At 39.1% G+C, this 13,933-nt stretch overlaps 1 protein-coding gene across 1 annotated transcript; it reads left to right on the forward strand.

The window, feature by feature from the left end:
* Positions 1–802: 802 nt before the first annotated feature.
* On the forward strand, positions 803–13,666 carry enpp5 (ectonucleotide pyrophosphatase/phosphodiesterase 5). Its single transcript, XM_060821254.1, has 3 exons — positions 803–1,428; positions 2,795–2,974; positions 12,029–13,666. The coding sequence occupies exons 1-3, from the start codon at positions 882–884 to the stop codon at positions 12,436–12,438; spliced, it is 1,137 nt and encodes a 378-aa protein (XP_060677237.1). The 5' UTR covers positions 803–881; the 3' UTR covers positions 12,439–13,666.
* Positions 13,667–13,933: the final 267 nt, after the last annotated feature.

The following is a 13,933-nucleotide window of genomic DNA, read 5'->3' on the forward strand; positions in this document are numbered from 1 at the left end:
ATAGGGTAAAACCCCTATCTTGAAATAACATTGAACACTGTTGTGATAATGTTTCTTCTGTACTTATGTTGAGAATTGTTGTATACTATAGGCAAATCCTTTTAAGACTTCAAACTATTGGACAGGGAGGAGGCTTGTTTTATTGGAAAATGTATGTGGGTTGCTTGCAATTTTCCATCCAGGGAAGATTGTGAGTGACACAGCAGAGATTTCTCACTGATTGTGTAGGAGTACAGTTAGCTAAAGTTCTCAAAGTTTCAAAAATTCCATATATTTTCACATCATCTCTCTAGCAATTGCACCATCTCAGCAATGTATATCCTACATATCTAAACTTGGATGCTGTTTGTGACCATTTTATTTAGAAATATTTCTTGGTACTAGTTATGCCAGAGAAATAAATGTGCCCTTGGAACTGGACCCCAATTAAGTAAGCACTTCCCAGATTAGATGGGAAACGAGAGGAAATTTTGGTTGTAAAGAGGTTTTAATATTGCATTGAGCTATTGCATTGATATGTAAACAAGGTTGATAGATGTTATTTCTGTGTTGCAGCTGGTGTCTAAATACCTAACAGTAAATAAATGAATATCATGACACCTCACATCAGGCAGATGTGTCTTTGCTACATTGCAATTACCTTGACTCTCACTGAAGCCATACCTCTCCAGCTGAATCAACCAAAAGTGCTGCTGGTATCGTTTGATGGATTTCGATGGGATTACATCCATAGAGTTCCAATGCCATACTTTAAGTATGTCATGGAAAATGGCATTCATGTAAATCGGGTTACAAATATTTTCATCACAAAAACCTATCCAAACCACTATACTCTTGTTACTGGGTTATATGCAGAGAACCATGGAATTGTAGCAAATGAAATGTATGATCAGGACTTAAATAAAACCTTTTCTATGGATGGAATGGACATATTTGATCCAGTCTGGTGGGATGAGGCCTATCCACTTTGGGTTACAAACCAGATTCAAGGCCATAAGAGTGGGGCTGTAATGTGGCCTGGTACTGATGTTCAAATACACGGGATGTACCCAACTCACTACATGATCTATAATATCTCTGTTCCTTTTGAGGATCGAGTGACTCAGTTGATTGACTGGTTCAGAGGAAAAGAACCTGTTAATTTTGGCCTGTTGTACTGGGAAGAACCTGATCAGACAGGCCATGAGTTTGGGACTGACAACCCTTTCATGGATAAAGTCATTGCAGATATTGATCTAAAGCTTGGCTACCTTGTAGAACAACTTCAGAAAGCTGGACTCTGGAACACGATAAACTTAATAGTCACAAGTGACCATGGGATGACTCCGTGCTCTAGAGACAGGATCATTGAATTAGATCTATACATTGATCGTGATCTGTACACATGGATTGATTTTACACCAGTTTCTGCTATATTGCCCAAAGAAGGTAAGATAACATTTATGACGGTTGGGTTTTTTTTGATAAATCTTGGATTCAACATATTTGGAATATAATTCTGAGATCAGCTAACTTGAACCTGAACAAAGCAACTTCGAAATTTTCTTAATGTTGATAGACTGAGTTGTGGAAAAGAATTGGGTTTTGGGTGTCCACATAAACAAGTCACTAAAGGCTAATGCACAGCTATAGAAATTAATCTTAAGCATAAAGGAATATTTACTCAAATGGATTGGACTTAAAGCACAAAGGGGGGATTTCAGAGTAGCATTATGTTGATGTACCACCCAGACCAGTGTAAGGTGGTCAGCTATTACAATTTCTATAAATGACTTGAATGAGAGGATGGGCAATGCATTTGCCAATGGCTTAAAAAAATGTGTAGGAACATTAATTGTGAACATGAAGCTATAAAACAATATAGATAGGTTAAGTGAGTGGGCAAAGATGTGGCAAAATGGAGTACAATGTGGTAAAATGTGAAATTGTCCACTTTGACAGTAGGAATTTAAAAATAAGTATATTACCTAATGGTGAGAGATTACGGAGATCTGAGATGCAGCTATCTGTGTCACCTTGTGTATACATTACAGAAAGTATATGCTATAACTATATATTAAATCAGGAAAGCTAATAATGTTGTTCCTTATTGAAAGGGGCATTGAATACAAAGGAAAGGAGTTTATGCTTCAGTGGTACAAGGCACTGCTGAGACCACATCTGGAGCACTATGTATAGTATTAGTCTCCTCATTTAAAATAAGAATGTAAATCTATGGGAAGCAGTTCAGGGAAGATTTATCATATTTAATACCAGGAATGGAAGGTTGTCTAATGAGTAAAGGTGGGACAGGCTAGGTTTGTATCTGCTGAAGTTTAAAGTAAGAGGCAACTTGATTGAAAGGTTTATGATGCTGAAAAATCTTAACATGATGGATGCGGAGAGGATGTTTCTACTTAGGAGTGAATCAAAAAGTAGAGGTTATTGTTTAAAAATCAGGACTTAGCTATTTAAAACAGATGATATCAAATTTTGTTCTTCAGAGGATCATCAACGTCTGGAACTCTCCTCCAAAGAAGGTGGTGGAAGCAGCATGCTGAATTTGTTTAAGACAGAGACGTGAATAGATTCTTGCTAAACAAGGGGATAAAACATTATAAGGGATAGGAGGGAATGCAGATTTAGGGTTACAGTAAGATTAAATAGTGAAGACAGTTCAAGATGCTGAATGTGCTATTCCAGTTCCTTGTTCGTATGAATGCTGTAGCTTCATTTCCATCTATCTTTCAACAAAAATTTTGAATGTGCTTTTTGCACCAGCCACTGATGTGACAGCCATTTTGTTTTGTTGCAGGTAAATATAATGAGATATATAATGCTTTAGTGAATGCTCACTCCAATATGACTGTATACAAGAAGGAGGATATTCCAGATCGCTTTCGGTACAAGCACAATAAGAGAATCCAACCAATAATAGTTGTGGCAGATGAAGGGTGGACAATCAATCAGAATAAGACAACTGGAAAATTTAATTGTAAGTATTTTCTTTTTAAAAATGCTTTCTAAAATTCTTTTAAAGAAATAGAAAATTTACATACTTCTTTTTGGATAAGGCAGTTATTAATAAAGGGGAGCAATTTCTTCTCATGTCTAGCTATGCACTTTTGTCACTCTTCAACTATTATAAGCACATTACATGCTTTTATTTGGCTACTTCAAAACACATTGAGAGAAGATTGCATTAATTTAGCAATCTAAAGACAAAAAAAATTTCAAACTGCAAGGATAAAGAACTGATGCATGCACCACAATATATGAATTGCACTTAATAAGACCATAGACATAGGAGCATAAATTAGGCCATCCAGCCCATTGAGTCTGCTCCACCATTCAATCATGGCTGATAAGTTTCTCAACCCCATTCTCCTACTTTCTTCCTGTAACCCTTGATTCCTCTTGACGATCAAGAACCTATCTATCTCTGGCTTAAATATATTCAATGACCTGGCCTCCACTGTCTTCTGTGGCAGTGAATTCCATAGATTCACCACTCTGGCTGAAGAAGTTTCTCCTTATCTTTATTGTAAAAAATCTTCCCTAAGGTCCCATTCTCTCCTATCAATGGAAACATCTTCCCAACATCCACTGAAACTTACAGAGTACTGAATGGCCTGAACAATTATGTCCTCCCTCATCTTACTAAATTCCATCGAGTGTATTTGCAGAATCCTCAAACATTCCTCATATGCTAAGCTTTTCATTGCTGGGACCATTCTCATGAACCTTCCTTGAACTTGCTCCAGGCCAATATATCCTTCCTGAGATATGGGGCCCAAAACTGTGCACAATACTCAAAATGTGGTCTGACCAAAGCCATATAGAGTCTCAGAAGTACATCCCTGCTTCTCAAGTCCTCACAAAATAAATGCCATCATTGCATTAGCCTTCCTAACTACTGACTCAACCTGCAAGATTACCTTTAGAGAATCCTGGACTAGAATTCCCAAGTCTCTTTGCACTTCAGACTTCCGAATTTTCTCCCCATTTAAAAAATAGTCATACTTCTACTCTTCTTAGAAAAGTGCATGATCTCATACTTCCCCACATTGTACTCCATCTGCCACGTCTTTGCCCAATCTCCTAACTTGTCCAAGTCCTTCTGCAACCTCCTCACCTCCTCCATACTACCTGTTCCTCTACATATCTTTGTTCATCTGCAAACTTAACCAGTATGCTCCCAGTTCCTTCATCTAGATCATTAATGTATGAAGTGAAAAGTTGTGGTCCCGACACTGACCCTTGTGGAACACCACTTGTCACTGGCTGCTATTCCTGAAAAATAGAAATACGTAAATATATTTGTGTTCCAATTTTCTCTCTCAATCTTTTTTAAGCATCTTACTATTTGATTTCCATTGAAATTGTCTTCCATTCTGAGTGCACTTATAGTTTGCGAGTATTTTCAGTACAACCTTAAGCTAGACAGAGCAAAAGTGATAGTTGTAAAATCTTACTGGTTCACCAGTGTCCTTTTTACAGTGTCCTTACCATTTGGTCTAACCTATATGTGTCTCAAACTGAATTTGTTAAATCCTGAGTTCATTCTGAAGTCACCTAGCAAGTCATTCTGTTGTATCAACCATACTAAAACAGCTAAAGTTGGGCAACAAATGGTGATCATGCCAGTGGCATTCATATCCCAAGTTCCTAACTGAATACGTAATGTTCAAATTGTATTTTTCAAAATTATGCATTTTTATAAGTTAATATCCCCTTTTAGAGATTTACTTTTAAGTGTAGATAACTCAAAACTTAACATGTTTCCTTGGTACTCAACAAGGAACTTACATATAATAATAAACCCACATATGCAAGGTTGCCTGGGTATTGGTCAGTTGTTTCTTAGCAATTTCATCAAGCTTTTTGATCACCTTAGCAGCTAGTTCTTTGTTCTCTAGTTCTGACATGATTAATGAAATGATAATCTCATCCCTGCCAAGTTCTTGGTTGCTAAGCAACCAGCACATATAGTGCATTTGTTATAAATTTAATAGTAATTTTAACCTTATCAATTTTATATTCAATCTGATCTAGATTGCCACCTTGCAGGTTATCATCTTTTCAGTTTCCTTAACAATAGCACAGTTACACCATATTAATCACATGTTAAGTTTAGAATCAAGATAACAAGACCTTTGGATTTAAGTATCACTTAAACTTTAAGGATGTGAAGTTTGTTTGCAGTACTCAAAGATTCATAGGTTCAGCTGAACACATTACAGATTCAATATGTTACACCATACCTCTCCATTCTCTTGTCAGCATTTGCTTCTTTTCCTCTTAGGTTGTTTATGTACATCACTCTTCAGCATGCAGGTTTAGCAGATGGTAAAGAAAGCAAATGGTATGTTGGCCTTCATAGCGAGATATTCTGAGTACAGCAGCAGACATGTCTTACTGCAATTGTACAGAAGTTTGGTGAGATAACACCTGGAGTATTGTGTGCAGTTATGATCCACCTATCTGAGGATGGATATTCTAGCTATGGAGGAAGTGCAGTTCAGGTTTACCAGACTGATTCCTGGATGGCAGGGCTGATGTAAGACATATGACATTTTATGATCAGCCACAAGTGATGGAGCAGGCTTGAAGGGTGAATGGTCTACTCCATTTCTCATTTTTGAAGTTTCACCAGATGTCATACTGCTTGTGGCGCCAATGGGAAAAGGCAGCAGTTAGCTTAAAAGTCTGACCCTTTAAATCTAATCAGGTTTATTCAGAGTCTAGTTAGGTTTTGATAAAATCTTCCAATTCATGATTCCCTGGCTTCCCCCAAGGAATTCCTTTTTGGAAAATCCCTCCCATAATTGTTTGCTTTTCCAGTTCCTTGCTTCTTGTTGAACTGACAGAGAACACCACAAGGTCACAACAACCCTACAAACTGAGCTATGTCCAGAAGGTTTGAGGATGTTCTGATACGGAGTGAACTTGTGCATTTATTCCCTAGTTCATCCACCAGATGGTTACTTGTATTTCTTTGATATACAGTTGCACTTGGCTTCTTTTAGACATCTTATGCACTTGGTCTAACTCTTATTGGACTTTGGTCAGATGCCATGGCTGTGGAGGTAGGGCAAAGGGGATTCAGTTTAAAAAAATAAGTGGTCCAGACAGATGTCAAATTGTCATTGGTCACAGGATGACTATTTCTTACTGTTTATGTTCACCAGGTCAAGTGTAGTTTTGGAGCCAAACAGACCATACCATTACCTAGGGTGCACTGCATCACACCATGCCAGAATGATTTTTGGAAGGCTGTCATAACTTATCTCCTCTTGCTTGGGCATGCTGAGCCAGACTCATGACCACTGATGCTACCTTCATAGTGCAATTAACAGCAATCTTAAACCTGCATGAGGCTTCCTTCGTAGCCTAGGATGATTTAGGAGCGCATTATTGATTTCCCCCATATTTCATCACTCCAATGACATTACCAGTATCAAATTCATACTTGGTTTCTGTATTTACAAAGGAGGGTGGAACAGGGCACAGCGGCACAGTGATTAGCATTCCTGCTTCACAGCATCTCGGACCTGGGTTCAATCCTATCCTTTGGTGAATGTCTGTGTGGAGTTTGCATGTCTTCCAATATCTACATGGGTTTCCTCTAGGTTCTTTGGATTTCCCCCACAGTCAAAAGATGTGCAAGTTAGATGGATTGGCCATTCTAAATTGCCTAGTAGTATCTAGGGATGTTTAGGCCAGATGGATTAACTATGGGAATAGAGTGGGAGAGTGAGGTGTCTCGGTTTGTCAGAAGGTCAGTGAAACTTGATGGGCAAAATGGCCTCTATCTGCACTGTAGGAATTCTGTGATTTTATGAGGACACAAATAAGATGCAGAAATGATGGGGAACACAGTGATTAGTGACAGGGAGGAACTGAACCAATCTGTATTAGTAGAGAAATGGTGTTGGAGAAATTGTTGGAATTAAAGGTTGATAAATCTCCAGGGTCTAATAATTTACATCCCAGAGTACTTAAGGAGTGACCCAAGATATAGTGGATACATTGATGTTCATCTTCCAAGATTCTTTGGAGTCTGGAATATTTTCTAATGTAGTCCCACTATTCAAAAAAGGAAGGTGGAGAGGAGACAGGGAGTTATAAACCAGTGAGTCTTGATATTGGTCACAGGAAGATGCTAGTCTCCATTATCACTGGTTTTTTAGCACAACATACGGAAACCGTGGTAGAATCGGACACAGCTTGGATGTGTAAAAGGGAAAACATGTTTGACAAATCTACTGGAATTCTTCAAGGATGGAATGAGTTCAGTTGATCAGGGAGCCCAGAGGACGTGACTTATTTGGACTTTCAGAAGGCTTTCGACAAAGTCCCACTAAAGAGATTAATACATAAAATTAAAGTGCACAGGATTTGGAGTAGTGTCAGATAGAAATTGGTTAGCAGACAGATAAAAAAGAGTAGGAATGAATGGGTCTTTTTCAGAATGGCAGGCACTAGAGGGATAATGCAAGATCCCAGCTATTTACAATATATGTTATGAATTACATGATGGAACTAAAGATAATATGTCAAATTTGCATATGACAGAAAGCTAGGTGGAAGGAAAAGCTTTTTAGGAGAATGCAGAGATGTTGCAGTGCAGGCTGAGCGGTCAAATTCAGAATAATATAGGTAAATGTCAGGTAAATTGAGAGTGAGGAATGTTCACCAAGACTTTGGTGTCCTTGTGCGCTTAATTTCAGTGGCTGATGCACAAGTGCAGCAAGAAATAAAGAAGGCAAACTGTATGTTGGCTGTCACAGTGAGAAGTCTCCAGTACAAGAACAAGAATGTCTTGCTGCAGTTATACTAGGCATGGTGAGGCCACACCTGGAATACTGTGTGTTTTGATCTCCTTATCTGAGGAAAGACGCTCTTTAGAGGAAGTGCAGCAAAGATTTACCAAGTTGATTTTGAGAAATGCAGGATTGATGTATGAGGAGAGATTGAGTCAGTTAGGATTGTGTTCACTGGAGAAAGTGAGTACAGCAGATGCTGGAGATTAAAGTCGAGAGTGTGGTGCTGGAAAAGCATAGCAGGTCAGGCAGCATCCGAGGAGCACAAAAATTGACGTTTCGGGCAAAAGCTGTTCATCAGGAAGTGTTCTCTTGTGTTCACTGGAGTTCAGGAAAGTGAGGGTGGAATCTCATAGAAAAACTAAAATCTATCAGAATTTTTAAATTCATTCATGGGATGAAGGCATCATTGGCTAGGCCAGCATTGCCTATCCTTCCCATTCCTAATTGCCCAAAGGGCAATTGGTGTGGGGTCTGGTATCACATTTAACAGAATTTGACAGATTAGATGCAGGAAGAATGTTCCCGGGGGGGGGGGGGGGGGGCAGGGGCCATATTTGAGCATAAGGAGTAAACCTTGTCAGACTGAGATCTGAGAAATTTGTTCACCCAAAGAATGGTGAACCAGTAGAATTCACTGCCACAAAAACTGTTTGAGGCCAAAATATTGTGCTTTCAAGAAGGTGCTAGATACAGCTCTGGTGGCTAAAGGGATCAAGAAATATGGGAGAAGGGCAGGATTCTGGCATTGAGCTTGATAATCAACAATGATCATATTGAATGGCAGTGCAGACTCGAGGAATAGAATAGTCTACTCCTGTTCCTCTCTTCTACATTTCTATGTAAAAGACAGTGGGACTGCTAATGGTGGTAAAGGAATAAAGGATGTAAAATACATGTGATCAGAGGTCTCAATAGAAGGAAATAGGTTAATTCCACTGAGAACAAAGCTAACAAGACACAAACAATGTGTGGTAGAGAGTGGGTGGGATCAAAATGCAGGACAGTGTTCATACTCTGAAGTCATTGAGCTCAACATTGAGTCCTGAAAACTGTAAAGTGCCTAAGAGGAAAATGAGGTGCTGTTTGGCCCAGCTTGTGTTGAGTTTTGCTGAAACATTGCAGTAGCTGTAGGATGGAAATCTTGGCGTGGAAGTAAAGTGGTTTGTTGAAATGACAAGCAAGTGGATGAATGAAGTTATTCTTCGAGACAGGGCATAGATATTCTGCAAAGCAGTGACCCAGTCTGTGTTTAGCTTTGCCAATATAAAACAGACTGCATTGTAAGCAGTGAATACAGCAAACTACATTGAACAAAGTACAAATAAACAAAAGTTTCATGTGGAAAGTGTGGAGAGAGGCGAAATGAGCACTTGTTGCAATTTTTCTGGTTGTATGGAAAGGTACATGTGAGAGTGAGGAAATATTTAGCAGTGATGGAAGACTGGAAGGTGTCATGAAGGGACCGACCCTATGGAATGCTGACAAAGAAGGAGAGGGGGAGATGTGTTTGATGGTAGCTGGAAGTGGCGGAAATGGCAAAGGATGATCCTTTGAATGTGGAGACTGGTGGGGTGAAAAGGTAAATACAATGAGAACTCTGTCCTTGTTCTGGAAGATAGGGCAAGTAGAGAGGGTTCAGAACTGTGGGAAATGAGTCCGACATGGCTAACGGCCCTTTCAATCAAGAAGGATAAAGTTAACATATCACTGGTATATCTGTGGAAAATAGCATCATCAGAACAGATGCAATGGCGTCTCTTTTCCCCCACTAACTCAGTGTATTTTTGGTCAACTCGGCTGAGAGTAAAGCCTGATTTTCTCTAATCAAACCTACATTCTCACCTATTTTGCATTTCAATCCCAACTTTACCACTCTTAAGCATTCCGTCTTTTGCTTTGGGCACCTTCACCATCTCTTCTACTTTCTCCTCCCCACTTTGCCAACAAAATAAAGTCATTTTCCAATCCCCTTCAGTTCCAAAGAAAAGTCATTGGATTCAAAATATTAACACTGTTTCTGTCTCCACAAAGTTAAAGATCACACGACACCAGGTTATACTCCAACAGGTTTATTTGGAAGTACAGGCTTTTGGAGCGCTGTTCCTTCAGTTACTGCCAAACCTGCTAGGTGTTTTCAGCAATTTTTGTTTTTAATTCCAGTGAAGTTAATCTGGATTGACCGTCATAGTTCCTCCACTCTTCAGCTCACTCCCAATACTCCCTTTTACTGTGGTTTGGGTTGTTTTGCAGACATACCAATCAACCCTATTTTCTCTCCACGGATGTTGTCAGACCTACTGAATTAGTCCAGCATTTTTTTGTTTCCTTCACAGTCCTCTATATTTGACTACATTCTAGGCCATTATCTTGCATTTTGATATATTTCCAGGTTCCCTCATTTCCTTGATGCCATGCACTGGCACTTCCATGGGATAGAACATTACAGCGCAGTACAGACCCTTCGGCCCTCAATGTTGCACCGACCTGTCGTACCAACCTGAACCCCATCTAACCTACACAATTCCATGTACGTCCATATGCTGTATAACATTCCATCAATAGTCTTCAGGTACCACGCATCTGTCTCTTAAATGACATACATACTGTAATTGGCTTTCATGGTCCTCTAAGGCCTTTTTTCTTCCTGTTTTGCATGATTGATTTCCGCAGAAACTGGATTCTTAAGTTGAGCTTCCGTGAAATCTGGGTGTGGGCTCACCAATGTGACCTCTTGATTACCCATAATGGCTGCCACTATTCTGGACTCATAGTGATCCCAAGACTACTTTCAGTACAATAACTAATGTAGAAAGCTAAGTACCTTATGTTGTATGATTGATTTAAAGAATACATCTAGAAAACAAAGGAAAATGAATTCAAAGTGAGAATGTTAACAAGTTGTCTTGGAGTTTGTCCCCATTCATACGTATTCACCCTCCTAGTTGGATCGTTATTCACTCCTTTACCTGTCCAACTGTTCTCTCTCTTTCAGCTCTACCCTTACCTATTGTTTTCTCTTTACCCCCTCCCCCATCCCTATCTTCTGCATATAAACTGATATTTTCCTAGCTGCCGTCAGTTCTATGGAAGGGTCACTCAACCCAAAATGATAACTCTGATTTCTCTCCACAGATGCTGTCAGGCCTGTTAAGCTTTTCCAGCAATTTCTGTTTTTGTTGGAGTATGGAAATGTTTCCTAAAACCAAATAAGTTCAATAACTTAGTATTGATTCAGTTATAATATGGTTACTGTGGCTTTATTATGAGTTATTTCAATATGCATTTTAAAAATTATTTCGGCTAGTGAAAACGTGTTTGTTACACTTTCCTTTATTGGTCAGAGTATTAAGTATAGGAGTTGGGAGGTCATGTTGCGCTGTGCAGGACATTGGTTAGGTCACATTTGGAATATTGTGTGCAATTCTGGTCTGCTTCCTATCAGAAGGATGTTGTGAAACTTGAAAGGGTTCAGAAAAGATTTACAAGGATGTTGCCAGGTTTGGAGGATTTGAGCTATAGGGAGAGGTTGAATAGGTTGGGGCCGTTTTCCCTGGAGCATCGGGAGCTGAGGGGTGACCTTACAGAGGTTTACAAAATTATAAGGGGATTGGATAGGATAAATAGACACAGTCTTTTCCCTAGGGTGAGGGAGTCCAAAACTAGATAGCATAGGTTTAGGGTGAGAGGGGAAAGATATGTAAGAGTGCTAAGGGGCAACTTTTTCACACAGAGGTTGGTACATGTGTGGAATGGGCTGCCAGAGGAAGTGGTGGAAACTAGAACAATTGCAACATTTAGAAGGTATCTGGATGGGTATATGAATAAGAAGGGTTTAGAGGGACATGGGTCAGGTGATGGCAGGTGGGACTAGATTGGGTTGGGATAGCTGGTCGGCATGGACGAGTTGGACCAAAGGGTCTGTTTCCATGCTGTACATCTGTATGACTTTGTGGTTTGTAACTTCTTAAAGCTGTATCAAGAGCAGTTAGAGTATCCAAGTACATTAACATCTGTCAAAACACACTTTCTGTTCCCATTGCTTATTGCAATTGAAATCCAGATGCATCTGTGCTCTTGCATGTGGGTCCAGGTGGTCATTTGTAATGATAGTATTTGCTGTGTTGAGCATAAATTCTTCATTTAATAAGGACTTTCAGGAATTATGTGCTCATTTGAAATTGATTTGTTTGTCACAAAACTGTTCTTTTCTTTCCTTTTAGTGGGTGATCATGGATATGATAACACCATAAACAGTATGCAACCATTACTGATCGCCCATGGTCCTGCTTTCAAGAAGAACTTTACCAAGGAAATCATGGATATTGTTGACGTTTACCCATTAATCTGCCACATTTTGGGAATTGTCCCCATGTCCAATAATGGCACCTTAAACAATGTTCAAGAATTATTAGTTGATGGAAAAATGATCGCAACTGGAAGTTCAGTTGTGGATATTGTAACCCAGGGTGAAATAAACACAAGGGGTTCATATGCTTGGCTCGGAATTCTCCTTGGAAGTGTACTGGTTGTTTGTTTTCTTATAGTATTTGTACAGCAGGTTACAAAAAGCCAGATGTCTGGATTGAATATTCACCAAGGTGAAATGTCTCAACCCTTGCTGCCAAGATGAATTTGAGTGTATTGAACCTTTCTTGGATATGGAACTTAAAGTTTCTATATATCTTCTGTCAATTGTCATTTATCATCTCAAAATGGTATTAACTATCTGAGAGACTGTAGTCATACAATATGTGAAATTAGGGTTATAGTTTTGCAGATTCGGAAAATGTGTCTGTAAGTATGCCCTGTAGCAGCTTGGGATGGTAACAGTACTCAAGTGGGTCAGATCTACTAGTGAGTATAGAAAGTAATGCCATAGAGAAACTTTATTGAGTGATGACTACATGATTAATGTTAAAAGAATTTGGTTAAGAAATATTTACTCAAATACCTTATTATAATTAAAAACATCACATAACACCCATTCTAGCAACTGACACCTGTTGTAAGTCACGATCTAAGACATTACAGGTAGAATTTTGTGGTTCACATTGTTAGGATGGAGAGAGGGAAGATTGGGGTAAAAGCAAGTGGTAAAATTCCCAAGGTGGTCCTCCTGCTACCCCTCCTGCCTCTCCCAACTTAGCTGCAATTTTATGAGGGTCAGATGTGGCCAATTATTTGTCACTTAAAGACCGCCCTGTTCACCCTAAATCTCAAATTTGATGCTGTTTTGAGTTGTACAGCGAGAACCCTAGCAGGTCACTACATTTAGGCCTCAGATGTGAAAAGAGTGAGGTCCTCTCTGAAGGACCCCCTTTCCATCAGGTGCCCACCCCCAGAGACTGTCAAATAAGTGGGATTGTGTTAGGTCCTGCCTCTACTTAACTAATGTCACTTAGTGTTAAGTGACTGTGAGACCACCAAATGTCCCACCAATGTGTTTCGTAGCAAGGCAGGAAACTTTGTTCTTGTAAAAATCTTGCTCTATATCTTAGGCAGCAATGTTTATATCCCTAGATCTTGTAATGGGGCTAACTGGAATGTCCTTCCTATTTCAAGCTAAACTGACCTCCTGGATATCTTACCCAAACATTGGTTTTATTGTAAAAGTACATGTTTAAAAACTATAGCTGAATAATGCAAGGACTGGGGAAGAAAAAGGGAATATCAAACTTCAATGAAGATGTGTTACTTTATAATTAAACATTGGAAAATTATTTGGTGACCTGTCTCCTCCACATGGAACTTAAACTAACAAAATGATTATTACAAGCTGTATTTTTCTATTGAAGCTTCACATAAACCATGATTTTCTAGAATTAATTCCTTCATCACTGTTCTGTTAGTGATTTAGAAGTGACACCTAAATGATTGTTGTATGTTGAGATCCAGATCCAATTGTGAGTTACTAGTTACTTTATAGAGAGTAAATACCTAAGTTGCAATCAGAGGTCCCAGACAGAATCTATATCCGAAGTATACATGAAGCCTTACGTATGAAGTTTTGATAGTTGTACCTGTATTTTTCTGATTAGTAGAATTACAGAAATCCTCATCTGAGTTAGTCAAAATGCTACAACCAATATAAAAATGCTGGGGAAAAGGTCTGGCAGCATCTGTGG

The sequence above is a fragment of the Hemiscyllium ocellatum genome, chromosome 3, assembly GCF_020745735.1.
Source record: "Hemiscyllium ocellatum isolate sHemOce1 chromosome 3, sHemOce1.pat.X.cur, whole genome shotgun sequence".
Classification (NCBI taxonomy): domain Eukaryota; kingdom Metazoa; phylum Chordata; class Chondrichthyes; order Orectolobiformes; family Hemiscylliidae; genus Hemiscyllium; species Hemiscyllium ocellatum.